The sequence below is a fragment of the Lottia gigantea genome (genome assembly GCF_000327385.1).
Source record: "Lottia gigantea unplaced genomic scaffold LOTGIsca_26, whole genome shotgun sequence".
NCBI lineage: Eukaryota > Metazoa > Mollusca > Gastropoda > Lottiidae > Lottia > Lottia gigantea.
In genome coordinates, this window is record NW_008708797.1 from 1,284,483 (window position 1) to 1,305,256 (window position 20,774).

Genomic DNA, 20,774 nt, shown 5'->3' on the forward strand with positions numbered 1-20,774 from the left:
AAATATAACTTAACACATTGTTTTCAATTCAACTTTGCAATATGATAAACTATGTAATTGGTTCAAGATTAATGCATATTTGAATAGTATAGTATATGCCTAACAATTAAGCATCAAATTTGACTCAAATTTGGCAACTATTTAGATGACTACATCACTATTAATGTTGGCCAAGCAATCAATTAATTTGTGCAAGATATTGTTGATTTAAACAAACACACATTATCTGACATAAACTGTCACCTCTTTCGCCAACAAATTTTGATGCGTTTTTACTAAGTCAAGGGCAATAACTCAAATTCCATTGATCAAAAAATTGTCAAATTCAATCTTGACTAAGATTTGATCATTATAAATGATCATACCAAATTTCATCTAAATCGGATGAAAACTGTAAACTTTGTGTTCACAAACAAATTTTGACACGTTTTTCATAAATCAAGGGCAATAACTCAAAAACCATTGAATGAAAGATAGCCAAATTTGAACTTGTCCAAGATCTCATCATTATAAATATCAACACCAAATTTCATTTAAATTGGATGAAAACTGTAGTCTTTATTGTGTTCACAAACAAAATTTGATGCGTTTTTCATAAGTCAAGGGCAATAACTAAAAAAACGTTTGTTGAAAGATAGCCGACTTCGAACTTGTCTAAGATCTCATCATTTTAAATATTCCCAACAAATTTCATTTAAATTGCATGAAAACTGTAGTCTCTATTGTGTTCACAACCAAATTTTGACGAGTTTTTCATAAGTCTAGGGCAATAACTGAAAAACCGTTCATCGAAAGATCGTCAAATTTGAACTTGTCCAAGATCTCATTAATATAAATGATCACACCAAATTTAATTCAAATCAAATAAAAACTGTTGTCTCTATTGTGTTCACAAGCCAATTGTGGACAGACGGACAGACAGGGGCGACGACAATATTCGACCACATTATAATGTGTAATAAATCATAAAACTTGACATCAAATACCATCCTTTAATACCCAACATTTCGTCAAAAAGTTTTGACTTTACATTATAATGTGGGCGTATAAAAAAAGGATTCTGGCCAAGGTAGAAATTAAGGACACACTTGAAGGCTCAAATTTCAATGCTCAGCTGTGAACACTATTACTGATTAGCTTGGCTAAAAGGATTCCCATTTTTGAGACTAAGGTACAATTGGTCCCTTTAACACATAGCATTGCTTGATAATAATATATATACAATGTAATTGTGTCCAGTAATTCATTCTCCAATTATCAAATGCCACTCAAGGAAGTTGACATATATTGCTGACAGGCTCCTAATGAATGTTCATATATCAGATTTTCAAACTCAAAGACTGTTAACACTAGAGGGTAACCATATTGTCTTCCATACTACCATGCAACAAGTGGTTTCAAAATCTTATATTGCAATTAAGTTTAGTAATGTGACTGTGTCTCCCATCATCAACAGCTCAATTCACTCTTATCAATGTAAAAATATATGAATATGAACAAATTGTTTTTTTTTTTAAATTTTAAGAGAGAAAAATGCTTTAATGAAGCTTCTAATACAAGGACACTGTGACATTTGTACACAGACACTTTAATTCAAATTTTACATTTATCCAAGTTCTCAACACGAAGATGGCAACTTGAATAGATGAAATCAATCTGCTACGGTACTGAGTACTGTAGACTAGCCGGCTCAGTACTTCAGTAAAATTATGATAAAATTCAAAACATAAGTGTATTTGATATTAGATAATAAAAATTGAACTATTTAATGAATAGCATGACAGTTTATCATAAGCATGAAAGAAACCCTGAATTAGTAGTAGTATGGCCTAGCCTACTAAATGTAATAATAATACAATACATAACATTGATTGTAATTTCATTTAATTATTGACAATGGCATTATCATTAGTTTAACAACATTGTCACACTCTGTCACCAGCACTGCAACGTAACAACATTAATTAACATTAAAATCAAACAATACTTACTCACTTACTAAAAAAATAACTGTCAGTTTAGACCTGCCCAGGTCACTTAAATTTTATTATTGAAACCTGCAGACGGGCAGTATTTTCATTTTTATTGTTCACTCATTCATAATAAACATTACGAACTACGTCATTGAGAAGGGTTGCCAGAATTATTTTTTTAGGTGAACAAATCAATCTGACAACAGAGCATAGATTGATCAATTATTCAATTATTCACTTTTTGTGGAATAAAATTAGGTTTAGAATATTTTTTAGCCATGATGATGCCAAGTCAATCATAAAGGTTTGAATCCAAATCTAAACCAGTACATGTACTGAAATTGTCAAATATGAATTTTCTGTTCTGTCATTTGTGTACAATTTGAGTACATTGAAGAATAAGACAAACCTAGGCAATTTAAATGACGTAGTACGCATCCGGCAGTCATCCAGAATGGCGATCGACTTAAAGAAAAACAGAGATTCGCTCTTAAAAGCTTACAACGACATTGTTGATGATAAAAATGACACAGATTGGTAAGATTTGCAAAATTGCACCCATGTGTAGTTTTTGTTTAATTGAAATATCTGGATTTAATGCATGTGTGATAAATGTTGAAGTGGAGTGTAACTTCCTTGGACGAGTAGATAGTCATCTCTACTTCCTCTTTTTATTGTACAAAATATTAAGTCAAAAAAGGGGTGGGGCTCGTCTTCAAAAATCTGACCTATGGTCATTTTTTACCATAACATCTGTATATGAAGCAAAGCTTCAACAGAATCTTGTTAAATCATATGCATATATGTCTGTTATTTGGTCTTGAAGAAACAATTGTATTATTTAGGGCTGGGTAAAATGATCAAAATAATCGATTATGGTATTTTCCTTTTAATTTTGAATATCAATTATCAAATTTCATAATTGATTATATGTCAATGGAACTCCCAGAAAAGATGCTGGCCTGGCTTTGCCCCCCCATTTTCAATTTTTTTCTCATTTTACTTAGTGAAAAAATAATCTGTGACCCCCTAGAAAATATTGTGGCCCCTGCCCGACCCTTTCACCTGATGTATCTTTGAAACACCACTGCAGACATATTGTACCAGATTTGTGTGCAGTATGAGCACATTTCTGTAATCGAAATCAACCAGTATGGCTAATTTGTCGTTGCTTGTTATAAACTGACACATATTGGTTTGAATGTTGGGGATAAAAAAATTCAGATAATATAATAATGTGCAGTATACTATTTTTGGGATTGGAAGGTTCTATGAGATATTTTTGCAAGTGCTTGAATTTATGAAATCTAATCTTATTCTCTTGTGTGATTTTGCCCAACTGTCATCCCCAATGGGAGTCATTATAATTATTGTTGGTGCCACAATCACAGCCTAAAATTGCTAGTAAATTACCAGTGTGTGTATATGTATGATCATGATATATTTCTATATTCAGGGCTGTATTTGGGTATGAAGGTCAAACATGTACATTGAAAGTTGTAGAAACTGGAGGTAAGGTTAATCTTATACTTAATTATCCTGATTTTCCTCATGTCATATTAAAAGTCAACACTTTTTTTAACCCCATGTTTAAGTGGGGCATGGTAAGTTTCCAAACCAAAATTTCGAAAGTCGAAACTTGGCTATGAATTGAGTATCTAAACCAAGTCTCCAAGTTATGATACTTCAACATGGCATCCACCCTTTAGGTGAAAATAAAGTAATTTTTTTACCATAGAGCACATATCTTGATACCGAATTTCTGATACGTGACCCTTATACACCAAGTACTAACCTTCAATTCCTACATTCAATTTTACTACTTCTGAAATGAAAAAAAACAGCTTGTGGAATGAATGAAATTTAATAAATTATGCAATAAGTGTATGATATTTTTTTTTGATTTGGTCGTTTTTTCTTGAAAATGACATCAACTTTTATTATTTCCAGGCAGTCTTAAAGATTTACAAACAAATTTATTTGATTCTAAGTGAACAGTCTTTCTAAAGGTTTAACAAACATATAACATTCCAATGTTCTTAGCAGTTTCTTCTTAGTTTCTATTGTATTGATATATCTGCTCTCTGAGGCCTGTTTCATGTGATTTTATTTTCGTTCTGTAGATGGTGGTTTAGATGAAATGAAAGATGATTTTAACAGTGGTAAAATAATGTATGGATATTGTCGAGTTACTGATCCAAATACAGGCTTATATAAATATGTACTTATTAATTGGGTAAGAATTTGAATTTTTCATTACTATTTATGTAATTCTCAAATTTTTCTTTGTCCTGTTCTTTAAGATTCAATTCATGTGTGGCCTCTACAGTTAATATCAAATTCGTAACGTCTGCAAAATCATCCATCTGCAAGATGCTGATCACGTCAAGTTGTTGATGTTTTTAGGCCTTTTAAAGTCACTTTCAATCAATTGACTTTCTTTCAGCAAGTTATAAAAAAAGTTATGGCAAATATTTAGATATGAAATTTCTCATTATAGCAAGGTGAAGGCGCTCCAGATCAGTTCAGATTAAAATATTCAACACATTTACGAGATGTTCAATCATTCTTTAGGGTAAATATGATTCCATTTTTGATTAAATTATAGCCTAAATTGATTGGTTAATATATATAGTTATTTACCACATTTATTATGGTTTTTATTGTGAAAGTAATGAAAATACTTCATATCAAACAGTATTAATTAAAATGATTTTTAATATGAGGATAAATGATTTAGTCATATTTTTATGAAGCTGGCACATACCCCCCTCTCTTTAAGAACTGATATAAGAGCAATTATATTTAGAAAAACAAACATAGATATGCTTAAGCAATATCTGTGATAGATTTTCATTATCTTATATATATATATATTTCAGGCTATTCATGTAACTATTAATGCTAGAACTGATGATGATGTAGATTCTGATTTAATAACAACTAAAGTAGCCAAATCATCAGGTTCTAATTACAGTTTTCATAAAGAGAAAGCACGACCAGTTGAAGCTCCTACTCCTGTTGTAAGTTAATAATTATTTTAAAATCCTTTATCAACTCATTATTTGTGCTGCAACATAATGTGATGAAGAACTAAAAAATTTGTAGTTGATGTTGCTTAGGAGAGCTGTTTTGGACATCAAGGTTACATTTCTAATAGTTGAACTTTTGACAGATGATTCAAGTAATAAAACTCCCAGAACCTAAGCAAGTATCAAAAGATTCATCTATAGTTGAATGAACATTGCACATATATCCAGGACTATATTTCTGTCAGTGTCGCAATTCAATATTACATTTGAGTGACTTCACAGTATACAACATTTTTAACTCCAGGTTAATTTCATTTCAACATTATTTCTAAATTATTCCGTTTTTTCAGGGAACCAATTACCAAAGAACTTTTGCACAAAGAGATATAAATAACAAGACTAGAGATAAATTCTGGGCTGGAACTGAGGTTAGTATGTGAAAGCTATATTGTATAGTAATGTATCAAAGTTTCCACACACAATAATTCCAGTGTCTCTGTAACAATTCATTGTACACCGCACACCAAAATTTATCAGTAGAAATCTCTTCTGTTTGAAATTTCATTAAGACTTGAATCACTGGGCCAGTCTTAAAAAAGGTTATAAACAGAGGATAAAAAACAATGTATTTTCCACTAGTTATGTTAGTTTTTTCTCAAGATCAAACAATATTGTTAAACTTTAGTATCAAAATAATCCCAGTTTTCTAACATAAATGGTAATACTTAAATTTCCATATAAAAACTGGTGAAATCTCTTTAGTTTCAGGATTTGAATTTTTACATTTCCTCTATTTTTATTTCTCACTGTTAATTTTAAAGGGATTGAAAAAGAGGTTTCTTGCCTTTTTATTTGTATCAGGCTAGGAAACCTATTACAATCCCTTTAAGTATTTCAAATTTATTTGGAATGAGAAGCCTACATAAATTGATATTTGACACTTAGCTTGTTAATTGTTTTTTTGTAGAAAGATGAGTCAGCTAGAGTGGAAGAAGAAAAAAACAAAGCTAAGATTGAGGCTGAGAGACTTGAAAATGAAAGGAAAGAGAGAGAGGTATGATAATATTTTAACTTCTCACTCCCTGTATCATAAAAGTTTAAAAACACACCAATAGCTTCATTTAAATGACATCCTGATTTTGAACGTAAAAAAAAAAAGTTTTTGCTACCGAGGAATCAATATTCCACAATAAAACAGAGTTTCTGATTATTATCTTGAAATGGGATTCCACCAAATGTGAACGTCAAAAAATGATGAAAAACTCTATTAATCTCATGAACAAATAAATAGTGAAAAAATGAAAAGTTGTTTAGTTCGACAAAATATTATCCCAATCCCTTGCACAGCTGTCCATTATCTATTTTACCTGTCATATCTTTGTAAGCAAATTATCCTTACGCTATATTCCATCCAAACTTGTCAAAACAGTGTAGTCATATTGAACAAAAACTTTTTCTTTTTCACCATTTTATTGCAATGAAATTAAAGCCTTCAGCCAGGTTTTTGTTCGATTTTCTACATTGTTAATTGCACTTTATCCCAACCAGAACCTAACCATGTAATCATTTTAAAAGGTTCGAGAAGCTAAAGCAAGAGAACAAGCTATTTCTGAGAAAATGAGAAAAGTCAGTGAACATAAACGTAATGAACAACTAGCCAATGCAACCAATAAAGAAGAAGAAAAAAGAAAATGGGTAAAATGCGCATGATTATTGTTTATATATGGTGGATGTTTTTACTCTATTAACTGTTGTTTCTTTTATTTAGTTCTTGGGAAGATTTTCTTTTTTCAATATGTAACTGTTTTCAGTATCAAACTGTTTTCAGTATCAAACTGTTTTCAGTATCAAACTGTTTTCAGTATCAAACTGTTTTCAGTATCAAACTGTTTTCAGTATCAAACTGTTTTCAGTATCAAACTGTTTTCAGTATCAAACTGTTTTCAATATCAAACTGTTTTCAATATCAAACTGTTTTCAATATCAAACTGTTTTCAGTATCAAACTGTTTTCATTATCAAACTGTTTTCAATATCAAACTGTTTTCAGTATCAAACTGTTTTCAGTATCAAACTGTTTTCAGTATCTAACTGTTTTCAGTATCTAACTGTTTTCAGTATCTAACTGTTTTCAGTATCTAACTGTTTTCAGTATCAAACTGTTTTCAGTATCAAACTGTTTTCAGTATCTAACTGTTTTCATTATCTAACTGTTTTCAGTATCAAACTGTTTTCAGTATCAAACTGTTTTCAGTATCTAACTGTTTTCAGTATCAAATTGTTTTGTTGATATAATAATGCTTTTATCTTTTCACTTATTGCTACTAACTTATTTTGATAACTCTCTTGTTTACTGTTCCTTTGTTGGCTTGTTTAACTTTCTATTGTAATTTGTGTTCTTGAAAATGCCACACATTCAGTTGTCTGCTTTTTTCTTAACAGCTTTCTAAACACCATAAGTCACCTCTCTTTGATTGAAATTGTTAAAAAGTGGTTCAATCTGTAGATAAACTATAAAAATTCTTGGTAATATTTACTGAACTCATGACTGTTAATAATTGTAATTTATTATATGGATGATTTTCTATTATAATGATTAGTTGAATAATGATCATTTTTTAATGAAACAAGCTCAAAACCAGGTAAAATGGTACCCCCTTTGTAAAACTTATCTCCATTCAATGTTTATCGTGTAAAGATTTAGATTGTAAGTAAAAATAAATCTATATCTGCAAATGTTTTTTCTTTGTATTTAAATAGATTTATTACCTTTCTTCATGTCTTATTTAAAAAAAAAAAACTTGAAATTGTTGAATGTTTTTAATGTAGGATATCTAAATTTTCTCAGAATAAGAAGATATCTCCATTCCACAAGCTGCAGCCTAATATTTAAAATTTATTATATAGCTACTGCTTGTGATATGATTCATGTACTTGCAAAATTAAACAAATAAATATGACTATTCTTTATTTTATAAAGCAGAAATTTATAAATAGGTTATTACAGTTTGTTTCAACATCTTATTAATATGTCTTTATTTATCTGCAATCAGTACAATTGAACACTGTTTTAACATTAGAAACACATTTGGTTGATATTATTATTATATAATATACAGGAAGAAGAACAGAAAGCTATATCAAATGATGATGAACAGAGAAGACAAAGAGGTGAAAAGTTACGTAAAGAAAGAGCTGCTGTAAGTTATTTCTTCTACAATATATAAATAATATAGAAATATATTCTACAAAATATAATGTCAGATTCGAATTTATTCTAAATGGTAAGCGTTGTTTTGTGTTTTGCTTCCATTTATTCACTATACATTAGAAGTAGATAAAAGACAGGCAAAATTACTAGTTTCCTTATCCTGACAATTTTTTTTTTTTTAAATGTCATAGTGCTTCTTTACACAGTAAGGTTTACATTGTAAAAGTCATCATTTGGAATAATGAAATGCTGGTTTTGACCATTTCTGTTTCAAAATATTATAAAAAAAAGTAAATGCTATGAAAATTTGGCTATTTTTTACAGGAAGCTAAATCATTGGTAGGTGGTAAAACAAGTGGTACAAGATCAATGTTTGAAGAAAAATCTCGACAAGTTGGTGGTACTAGTAATACTGGTCCCCCACCACCCAGGTACTGAATTAGTCATAAAGTTATTTACTGAATCTAACCTGGCCCCAAATAAATATTATTTGACAGAAGTTGACCAGATGAGAATCAGAAATAGGTCCATTTTCCTCAAATATCGTTCAAAGAGCAGATGCGCCATTTTGGGGGGTTGATATGAGTCTTGAATATATGTAAATAGTCTTCAGAAGTACTACAAAAAATCGCATAGTTCCTTCAAAAGTATCTCAAACTTCAAACTTATTTCTATAGCTGTCTTTTCTATATATGGCAGAATCCCAAGAAAGGACGACTCGTCTTTTTAAATTTTCAAATGCAGATAATTTTGGACACTAATTTTAAGGCTCATATTTCAACGGTGAGCTGAGAACACTATTACTGATTGGTTTTCCATTTCTGAGACTAAAGTATGAAAAGTATGGTGCATCTGCCCCTTTAAGCAAAGTTGAACAAAACCTCATTCATTACATATGTGGTAATGACTGGCACAAAATGTTTCGATTTTCCTAAATTATCTCTACATGGTTTTTATCCTAATTGCTTTATTTTAGAAAACTCAAAAGTACATTCCTTGAAAATCAAACACAGCAAGATGAGCCAGCACGCAAACAACCAATTGAGCTTCCTAAGAGTGACCCGCCAAAACCACCTAGAAGTAACCCTGAACCGGAACCAGAACCAGAACCAGAACCTGAATCAAATGAACCAGAATCAGAACCTTATGAACCTGAACCAGAAAAAAATGTTTATGAACTAGAAGAAGATGAACTGCCGCAGCCAGTTCGAACAAGTGCCAATGTTGCTCCCTCTGATCTTCCTAAAACCAGAAATTTACTGCAGGAATCACTACCTAAAAGACAAGACTCTGATGAAGAAGATGGAGACCAAGGCTGGGATGGTAAGATATGCATTATCCTTAATGATTAATATTAAGGTTATTGAAAACTTGCCTATGAAATTTGTATTTGATCACTTACATTAGATTGAAGCTAGGGATTTAAAACATCTGTATTCATTGTAGATGAACCATCAGAACCAAGTGTTCCATCACCACCAAAACAACAAGAAGTAACAGCAAATGTTGTAGAGGAAGAAGAAGAATCTTATGATGATACAACACCTACAACAACTACCACCTCAGATACAGGATTAACAGCTACAGCTCTGTATGATTACCAGGCTGGTAAGTAATTAACAGAGGTTTGTGATTGCTTTCAAACCACAGAAAACTTAAATCGTGCCAAACATAATTCTCTGTAACTTTGAGCATCCCAATTACTGTTTATTTTGGACATGGCCAAGAGCTGAAAAGGACTGCTTTTCTGAAAAGTGAGAAATAAGTTAGGTTTCCAGTCCTATGCCTCAAAGCTCAGGCCACGTATTCCTGAAACAATCTTAGTGCTAGAATGTTCAAAGTTCTTATCTTCTAACATTGATTCTAGAACATCCTTGTGCTAAGATCTTTTCGAGAATATGTGTACTTGTGTGTGACCATGATTAATTGCTTGGGTTGCCGGTGAAAAGGGGTTTCAATATATAAGGCCATGTTAGCTCCCGTTCACATACTTTTCTAATACACCCAAAGTCAAATATTTCAAAGATTACTTTTTCAAAACTAGCTTTCCTGATGAGGATTTTATATCTGAAATGATTTAATCAATCTAATATTTGATATATTGTAGCTGATGAAACAGAAATAACATTTGATCCAGGAGATATTATAACTAATATTGAACAGATAGATGATGGTTGGTGGTTAGGTACATCACCAGACGGACACCATGGAATGTTTCCCGCCAATTATGTGGAAATTAATGAATAAAATCAAGACTTTATGTGATAAATATTTTTAAAAACTTTATAAATTTCCATTTTGCTATCAATATAATTTGTCATTATTGATTTATTTAAAGTATTGTAGATTACAACCATTTTTTTTCTTGATTCAGATACTGTTACCAGATTTAGTGCAATTCTACTTTGGTCACAATAGGATATGTACAAGCTTTAGGCATACTTTCAAGGTTTTTAACAAAATCACTTTGCCTTGTCTTTTTATTCATATCAAATCTAAAAGATTACTTCCTTATCAGTGAAAGTTCACTCCTGAAGTGTGAATATTCTTCCATTTATCTAAGATTAAAAAGAATGAATTTAAGTTATAATATTATGAAGATAAAACCAGGGTTTATAGAAAAGATTGAAGTAAAGTTAATATATTATATAAAAAAATCAAACCAGTCAATATTAGATTGAATTATGGTTGAGCGAAGTGATTATTATTATTATAAATTAGAAAGATTAATTTTTAAAAGATTAACCTACTAACACTTCAAGAGAAATAAACTCTGTTTAATAAATGAAAGGTTGAAAAAAGGTTGATATATGAAAGATGTCAGAGTTTTTCGTGGTAAATTCATGTTTTTTATATCATGGTATTTATTATTTTAAGAGATAATTACATATATTTATCAGCTGTATAAATTTTGTATCTTTCTAATGTCATATTAGGTGTATGATATGTCTTTCAATTCTCAATTTCTATGATGAAAATGTCTCTTTGTTTTCAGTATTTAATCAGGAATTCTTATTGTATGTCTAATCTATAGATTGCATCAAATATTATTTCTAAATTTTCTATAGAGAAGTTCATAATGACATGACAGCTAAATTATGGAGATCATCATATCAAATTGATTTTACTAGTGATACAAGAATTATTTACCATACACATATTAAATGCTATGAAGCATATGAATTTGCCAAATATTGCCTAACACAGATAAGAAATTTTCTTTGTAGCAGTTGAACTAATTTACCCTTCACCCTGAACTCTGAAGTTTACACATCTTAGAGAGTATGATGTTAAGTGTTACAGGACATCACATGTTTACAGCTGTTTTACAGGCTGCTTATGTATATATCTCATAGTTTTCAGGCCAGTAACGCTAGTGTTGAAAGGGTTTAATGCTGGAACATTAGTTATATTATCTATTTGTAAATGAATCATATTGGTTTATACATGACTTCATTTCAACACTGATTTTGTTTATTTTGTTATTTAGGTATAGGTTATTGTTATTATTTCAAAATGTGCTGTGCATTGCAAAAGCTTCATTAGGTTCCTTTGATTGTAAGTTTGAATCTGCATTTGCCTTGGATATGTTTGTTCACATATAAAGAGATTCTAGACATTTTATTTGTATCAGGGACACATGTCTTTTCTATGTGCACCATTCAAATTCCTAATTAACATTTTTGACTCATGGAATCCAAGAAATACTTGAGCCAGATTATGGTTTGAACAAATTAATATGGTATACTCATATTTTTTTGCTTTGTCCAGCTCAGTAACAGAATCTAAAACGTGCATACATGGACATTGGTTTTGATGTGGTCAGAGAATCATATCCAAGGTGAATCTAAATATTTCAACTTGACTTGAAATCATTGCTAAAACTTGTATAGACATCTATCTTTATTTAGCTTTTTAACTAATATTTTCATTTCTTTGTTTTTTATGTTATTTATCTGTGGAAATTAAATCATAAATAATATATAAGTAATAATGATCAACATTTATATTTTAATAAAGTCATCTTTATAAAGTCACTCTTTTGGTATTACTTAGTTTGTTTACACTTATCACTACACTAACAACAGATATGGCTCTAATCTCACGGTGATCGAAGGATTTGGCGAGATCGGTTATGAACTGAAAATATTTGGATTATAAAACAAAGTACATCTTTGTTTTAAAAAAAGTCTGTCAATGGAATATAATATTTATCATATAGAACAAATATCTCTTTCATTCATAAACAATTTGAAAGACAATAACAATTAGTAATTAAAGTATAAAAACAGTTGGAATAAAATTAACAACAATAGTATATCCATATCATAAATCTATTCTCTTGAAAAAAAATTGTGCCCGTGGATTATTCTTAGTTGCAAAAGTAAGCACAGAAAATGTAAGTTTAAATAAGTTTATCCTTAGTGCCTCTGGTTTATAAGATAGATAATTAAAAAAGATCAATTCCTAAATGACAATTTTAATGTCTTACTGTCACACAGGATAGATGTATATGGTAACACATCGAATGGGGGCATGGTTGGACACGATAATTGTAACAATGATTTTCTTCCTTTCCAGCCAAGAGGTATTCTTCACCATAATAAGGCTAAACTAATACCGTTTGATACAACTCAATAATAAATTCAACTTATAATTGTGACGTAAAATCAAATTCAAGTTAGAATGGAAGTCAAATTAACAATATTTGAAGCTGGGCAGAAGCAATCAGCTCCAACTCCTATTGTGATATCTCAAAAACAATCTGTACCATAGTCCAAATTGTCAAACCCAGGAAAATAAATGCTTGTGTGTACAGCAGTGAGATCCCAATATTATAATAAACTAACATGTGACATGACTTCTCCTGACATATCCCACAATTTACGAGCTAGTTGTTGACAATGTAGAGCTATATACTGTGGTTTAACTAATCCTATATGCATCATAAATAACTCATAACATCGCACTGATCCTGTGACATAGTTTGGAAAACACTGTTTGACTAGTAATCTGAAATGAACAGATTCAGGAGAAAATTATCAAGGTCTCAAATCTTGAAGTTCATCACATCACATCATGAGATGTCAAGGTTAGCGTGGAAATTGACATTTACATTAGAAATTAAGAAATAGTGAAAAACTTACTTATAAAATGGACCAGTTAATAAACCAGGTGGGGGTAAATCTTGTACTGTTTTAAATGGTTCAGATATTTGTAATGGTGAACCCTGAAATGTCAATACAAAGATATAGTGGTGTTAATATTTACCATACCCGGTCAATTAGGCCACATGTATCTTTATTCTCTTTCTTATGTGCATATTTAACAAAGACATTATAATATTGACAGTAACTCCATAAATGTTAATTATGGTTTGGTCTGGGAAGCGTAATGACATCGTATCTTATTTCTGAAGAGTTCCACATTTAGCTCAAATTGAGTTTTATCAGATGGTAACTGATACCTCAAATATTTAGATGAGTGTATCCCTTAAAGCCCTAGAGTGTACGGTGGGGGATTGTGAAATACAGTAGAAAATAGAACAAGTAAACACACGAGGTACAGGTCCAGACACAGTGCAGACACGATTCACTTCTACCATTTTCTACTGTATCCATAATCCTGCACTGTACATTGTTTATTTCCACCTTTAATAAAGATAATGGTATTGACAGAAACGTCAGTTGGAATTACTCACTCTATTGTCTTCAAACCACAGAAAATAGGAAAAATAAAAATCTCCATCTTGAACCATTGATGTCACATACCCTTCACTTAATCTTAACATGGCATATTGGTATTTTGACCATATCTACAGAATATACAAAAAATAAAACATGAAATGACATGCAATATGTTTTCAAGGCTATCAGAAATGACTACAAATATCCATGGTAACATCCTTCAGAGACTCGAATTGTTTTTGAACAGCATATCTATTCTTCTGGACAAAATGATATAATGTGCTTTTTTCACCTCACCGCGCTTCAAAATCTAATTCATTGAATCCAAGTATTGACATAGTGATGGCATATACAATTAAGTACCTGTAATTTTATAATTACAGGAATCAAAGATATCTGATCTTTACAATCCCATTTACCCTGATGTGCAACCCACCTTTTCTTTAATATATTCTTTAGGATCATCAAGTATATCATTAGTTATATTTAATGATGGTGCTGTTAGTTGATGAGATTGACGATCTATATAGATAAAATGAACCAATCCAGGAAATTCCTCTATATATTTATCATTTATTAAGGAAAAGTAAATCAAAAAAACATTTGGGATAAAATAAGGGTGTATTACTCAAAATATATTACATCTAAATTTGTCCCAACATGCATGACATTAACCTGTCAAAATGAAGACATTACAAAACTTCTATTTGAATTATTTAGGTTTTGGAAGCCATTTTATACTAGGAAAATTCCCACTTCCTATTTATCTGTGATGTAAGAATATATCATTACTTCCTTTTATTCTATTTTGAACAGCTTCAATTACACTGACAGATCCATTATGTAAAGATTCCTGCATCAAACGACCTGTAAAGTAATATTAGCTAAACAAAGGATATGATGTCATAGGTATATTACGTTGAGCTTTGACAGTTAAAAAATCTCTATAATCAGCTAGTTCTACTTTTATTTTCTTCTGTAAGCTCAGTATTGTTTCCTTTATAGACTCATTGACTCCTTTAGGTGATAGATATAATAGTGAAAACAATTCCTTTAATTTACGAAATAAATCAGAAAGAGTTGTTTCTATTCTGAAAAAAAAGGTTAAATTCAAAGATGAATTCACGCCCAACAAATTTAAAACATCTTCTATTAAAGTTCACATTAACTGACCATTTTACTAATGTACATTCTGTATATCCTGTGCTGTATATCTTAATTGGACTTTCAAGTAAAATAATTGATCCCCCCCCCCCTTTGAAAGATTTCACCCCCTAAGACCATGGGCTGGATATTAGTCAGCTATCATATAAGCAATACCTACAATGGATCTGCCTCAACACCAGCATCTGATTCTAAATACTTAAACAATCCCTGTTTTAAATCATCACTCTCCCAACGATTTTTAATTTCTGACACAATACGCTGACTTCTACCCTAAAAAAAGTAAAAATTGCAAATTTAGAGCAAAAATAAAAGAAATATTCCATGAAAATGTGAAATACAGAGCCAAATCTAGGTCTTATATCTTACATGCCACTAAAACTCAAGGGCATGACTGGAATTTCAATCCTAACTTATGTAAGTGATGCAGATAAAGAGTAAGAGTCTGTCTTGAAAAACTCACTTCTAAACATGTTAGGATGAATTGTACACCTACTTCATTTCTATCTAAATATATCATTTTTTATCCGATTTTGCCTCAAAATGTAGTTAAGATCGAATCAATTCTATTTTTCAAAATTTTCTTGGGGAACCCTCTCAGACGCTTCAAGGGAGGCTTGGATCTATGGTGCTTTCATCAAAGAGTCTTTAAACCCACGCAATTAAGTTACTCACTCTGACTTTTTTCAAATGACCTTGAACTTTGGCTAATAAGGAATTTACAACATCATATAAATTTTGACCTTGACCTCTATTTAATTTATCTCTTTTGCCAGCTAATAAATCTTTTAAAATAGCAAAAATCTGACACAGAGTTCCAGCAACAGCACCACGGATACCCTGAAAATAGAAAACAACATTCACAGCATAGTTAAAATTAGATTTCTATTTCTTTATTTGTATAAAATACTACTCAGAAATCACAAAAGTACTATGAGGACTATAGTAACCTATCCCTGTGACTAGGATAAGGAGTATAGTAACCTACCTCTGTAACTAGCATGAGGACTTTAGTAACCTACCTCTGTCACTAGAATGAGGACTATAGTAACCTATCCCTGTGACTAGGATGAGACTATAGTAACCTACCTCTGTAACTAGAATGAGGGCTATAGTAGCCTACCTATGTGACTAGATTGAGGTCGATAGTAACCCCCTCTGTAACTAGCATGAGGACTAAAGTAACCTACCTCTGTAACAAGAATGAGGACTATAGTAACCTACCTCTGTCACTAGAATGAGGACTATAGCAACCTACCTCTTTCACTAGAATGAGGACTATAGTAACCTACCTCTGTCACTAGAATGAGGACTATAGTAACCTACCTCTGTCACTAGAATGAGGACTATAGCAACCTACCTCTGTCACTAGAATGAAGACTAAAGTAACCTACCTCTGTCACTAGAATGAGGACTATACCAGGTAATATTTGTGTGCAGTGTAATTGATGAGGTGAATATTCACATTGTCTTGTATGTAGAAATATCATCTGACGCCAATATTCTGGCACATGATCTGATCGAAGTGGTCTGGTATTTTTTATACTCTCATCATATGAAGCTGCAGTATTACTTCTTGGTCGGCGATAATCATTGAAAAATTCTGGTGATGTCCTTTTGCTCTGAGATGGCTGGAATACAATAAAGATAATATGGACTATAATAGAGTTTTAATTAATGATTGCCCCAGGTCACTACAGTAAGAGATGTAGATCCCTGATGTTCATAGAATTAAAGAATCTTTGTTGATCTTTCACATATTCAAAGTGAAATTGTTTATCCAGATGATGAATCATGGCCAATAACTATTATCAAGAGATAATACTCGGAAAAGCTGGTATAAAGTCATCCTGTGAAACATGGATACATATAATCATTCAAAAATAAGCATTACAAACTATAATACCTACAGTGTCACTATTCTGAATATATCTATATAGACTGTCTAATCTAACATCATCTTTTGGTGTGAAAAATACATCAGACTCATGTCCACCATGGGTTGTAGACACTTGAGGATAGGGTGAGCGTTTTTGGTCATTTGGTGAGACTAAAAGTGAATGCTTTTTAATTAAAATTCAAATATAACTTGACAGGTTTCAAAATGAAAATAATCTCCACATGAAAATGTAATTGAAATGTCATGCTTATTCATGAAAATAGTATGATACAGGACATAGAAATTGATAATTCTTATTATGATTATAACAAATTACGTTGGGTTCAATATATTTCACTGTTGTTGAGCTGAAAATATCTTAATTCCTGACTGTTATCAATTACATTTGTATCCTTTAATAAGATTAATGCAAGATCAAACAATAAGATATTTCATTTCATTGCAATTGGAACAAATCACTTTTCTATATGAGATACCTGACTTAGGTCTGCTATCTGCTGAAGTTTCTTCATTACCATCTTTTCCATCTAATACGTCCTGGCCACCATCTTTATCATATGACCTTGAACTTTCACTAGTTGTAGGTGTTGATCTAGGTGTCGTTTGAGCACTGTGATACTGTCAATAATAAGTAAAACATTTAAAAAAAATGGCAATTCAGATAACTGAAGGTACAAAGATTATAAATTTTGTATCCTGTGTTTTAAGGGTTTCATATTGAGGAAAATTTGCTACAAATGACAAAAATGATCAAATAAAATCAAAATTGTACCTGATCATCTTCAGGTTCACTATCATCACCAATATCAGTAGGCATTCTAGCTGTAGAGGGTAAACACTGATGACTAGTGCGACCGGCTGCCTGAGTCATAGAGTAGGACCTTGAAAATAGATCTTCTAATCTCTCTTTAGACGGGAAGACATCTTTAGCTAATAATATAATAGATAAGATATCTGCTGGCTGCAGTTCATTAGCACCACGACTGAAAAAAGAAATAAGTCAATTGAGAAACTTAGTCATTGAAATACGTGTACATATTTTTGTACATGATAGAATCATTGTTATATTACAACAGAGATTGTAAATACATTCTCCATTTCTAATGTGGAGCTAATAATCCAACTCATTTACAATACAAATCTATTGTCAGGTTACATCTGAATTAGAGTACGGAGCTAATGATATCAACTTACTTGTAATACAGAGCTAGTGAAGACAACTTACTTGGAATACAAAGCTAGTAACTTATTGTTGACTAGTAATAAAGCATGATGAGTTGGTATATTTTGTATTTTCTCTACTCCTTCCTCTAATAATTCTATACATTTCTCACTTAAAGCCTGATTAACATGCAGTCTTTCTACAGCCTGAAATATCAAGTCAATTCTGATGTGCCATGTAAAAAAGGTCAAATATAGTCAAATGAAATGAAATGAAATGAAGAGTTACGCCCTACTTTTCTGCAACTAATTGGCTAATGAAGATGTGCAACGCCATACAGTGTGCTATGATTGAAATTTAGCCCGAAATTTAATTTTTAACTGTCTAGGGATTTTTAAAATGCACAGCCTGTAGCGCATGGGCCTTCGTTTTATTGTCCTATCAGAACAATTTTTCCAAGTCATCTCGACTCATGCCAGGATTGAACCCTGAACCTTCTGGTTAGCAAGCCAGTGTCTAATTCACTAAACCCTTGCAGCCCGAGGTATATACAAGCAAAACTATTTATGCATATGCACATCAGCAGACAATTAAAGACATAAATAAGAGCAGTTCAAATAGAACAGATAATGTACACTATCAAAGAATAAATAACCAAACAGTGTAGTATAAAGTAAATAACATGAGAAAGTGGTATTACCTCCACAAGAAATGACTGTTCATCACAACACAATTTCATCCAAGTTTCTAACAATCTTCTTAAAAAATTCCATCTTTCTTTTTTATCTTCATATCTGCCAATTCTGTAATGATTATAGCAACAATTGATAGAAGGCAAATATAACTTGATGTACAGATAACATAAGTTTTTTCTGTATTTAGACATTTTTCTTTACCATGTATGTAGCAGAGATTCAAACCTACCAGTTGGTATTACAGAGACTGGGGGCCATAAGTATGTTCTATGGAGTATTTTTTCATGCAGAATATTATTTGAAATCAAAGAGGTGACCAAAATCAATAGCCATTTTCATGTTCTAGTTGCTAGATTGATTGACTATTGTTTTTTTGTTATTTCCAGGCAATTCCATGTATTTCTAATTTTCTGCACTATATTCCTTCAATATCCCAATAGTTGGTGCCTTATGCTCTAACATATTTCCCTCGTGCATTCTATATATTTAACAGTTATAACACGAATGTCTTACTCATCTGTTGCTGGGCCAAATAAAAAACCAATTAATCTTAAAAACATTTGAATTTTCTTCATTAATAATTCTTCAGTTTCTGATCCATCTCCATTAATAGCCACCAACAATAGATCATCCATCTAGAAAAAAAGTTTATAATTTGGATGATGATAGCTTTCACCAATGAATTCTCTATTTCATTGAAAGAAGTTGTTCCATTAAGTTGTCAGTATCTACACTAGTGCTGACATGATATATTGGTGAATCGATGTATCATAATACGACTTGCCACAATACATGTTTGTGATGTATGTGTGATGTGGATTCAATTATTACATGGGCCTGATTTTCTTTGTATTGGTATAGTAGGATTACACATGTAAGTAATAAATAGTTTTATCCCATATCGCGATATGTATTGTATAATGATAGGTTTTTATCACAATACGTATCATATCATGGTATGACTGCTTACCTGTTTGAATACAAATATAAATCCATTATCACAAGTTACAGAGGAACATGGATTTTTGGTTTGTTCTATAAGAAACCATTGTGATAATACCAGTGGTGAAAATATCTGCATGATAACATTTGGATCAACATAGTAAGCATCCAACCCATGATCTTCAGGCTGCAAAATAAATTCATAAACTTTCTTTATAGTAACTGACCATCTAAGTATTCTAATACAACAATAAAATGAAATGACTGAATCACTAAAGTCCTGGCTGTATGCTCTATCGCATATCCAATCGCGATATCGCCACGCAACTTGGCAATCTGACAGATACATGATTGCTTGCACTGATTTTCAGATCAATCCGACAGCACATACTGTATTTAATTGCCCCTATTGCTGCATCGAACTGCTACCAAGTGCCAACAGGTAGGGGAGGGGTCAAAAAGTAGAGGTGCCCAAAATATCTTAATAAGTTGTAGTCCTTATGACAGTATTCAAATATAGTCATATCATAAGATATGTTTACTACTATTTAGATTTGATTTGATGAATGTTTTCTTCACAATTCACCTGCAGTAAACCAATTTCGATCGCCTGTTCGTTTACAAAACGGGCAAAGTCGTCATCAAAATCAAGAAATCGAACATCGTTCATTCGATTAACAACCAACAAGCATTTCATTTTGATTTTTAGTCTTATGTTTTGATCATGATATCTAATTTAATCATCTTGTCTACTTTCGTTTTCCTATCACATGACTTCGTAGAGTTATGAATAGAATTCCAATCAAGGGAGGTAATCTTAGAGCATGCAAGTTGGAAACTTCCGGTTGCAAATTTGTATTGTTGTTATTGTTTTCATAAAAATGCTGATATCTCTATTTTCTCAGTAAAAGTCGTCATTTGATTTATTTCTTATAATAAATCGGTGTAGATCAAATAGCTTCAATGAATAGTTTGGCCATGAAGAAGGCTAGAGAAAGCTTTAATCCAA

General features: G+C 31.4%; 2 protein-coding genes across 2 annotated transcripts; one reads left to right on the forward strand and one right to left on the reverse strand.

The window, feature by feature from the left end:
* The first annotated feature begins 2,411 nt into the window (after nt 1–2,411).
* LOTGIDRAFT_188880 (hypothetical protein) lies at nt 2,412–12,251 on the forward strand. Its single transcript, XM_009055987.1, has 12 exons — nt 2,412–2,510; nt 3,430–3,485; nt 4,097–4,209; nt 4,474–4,548; nt 4,856–4,996; nt 5,356–5,433; nt 5,973–6,059; nt 8,124–8,204; nt 8,540–8,646; nt 9,192–9,538; nt 9,662–9,823; nt 10,323–12,251. The coding sequence occupies exons 1-12, from the start codon at nt 2,428–2,430 to the stop codon at nt 10,460–10,462; spliced, it is 1,470 nt and encodes a 489-aa protein (XP_009054235.1). The 5' UTR covers nt 2,412–2,427; the 3' UTR covers nt 10,463–12,251.
* Nucleotides 12,242–20,462, reverse strand: LOTGIDRAFT_160797 (hypothetical protein; the record flags this gene model as incomplete). The annotated part of the gene is made up of 18 exons (XM_009055988.1): nt 12,242–12,355; nt 13,066–13,228; nt 13,363–13,445; nt 13,917–14,030; nt 14,339–14,424; nt 14,695–14,769; nt 14,821–14,993; nt 15,227–15,339; nt 15,742–15,906; nt 16,461–16,697; nt 16,977–17,116; nt 17,443–17,584; nt 17,739–17,949; nt 18,192–18,334; nt 18,829–18,931; nt 19,337–19,458; nt 19,794–19,952; nt 20,352–20,462. 18 exons carry the CDS (start codon nt 20,460–20,462, stop codon nt 12,242–12,244), a joined length of 2,454 nt encoding a protein of 817 aa, XP_009054236.1.
* Between the last annotated feature and the right edge of the window lie 312 nt (nt 20,463–20,774).

Coding starts and splice junctions, on each gene's coding strand:
- LOTGIDRAFT_188880 (XM_009055987.1), top strand. CDS start 2,428: ATGGCGATCGACTTAAAGAAAAACAGAGATTCGCTCTTAAAAGCTTAC. Junction 4,549..4,855: donor ATGTTCAATCATTCTTTAGG/GTAAATATGATT, acceptor TATATATTTCAG/GCTATTCATGTAACTATTAA. Junction 5,434..5,972: donor AATTCTGGGCTGGAACTGAG/GTTAGTATGTGA, acceptor GTTTTTTTGTAG/AAAGATGAGTCAGCTAGAGT.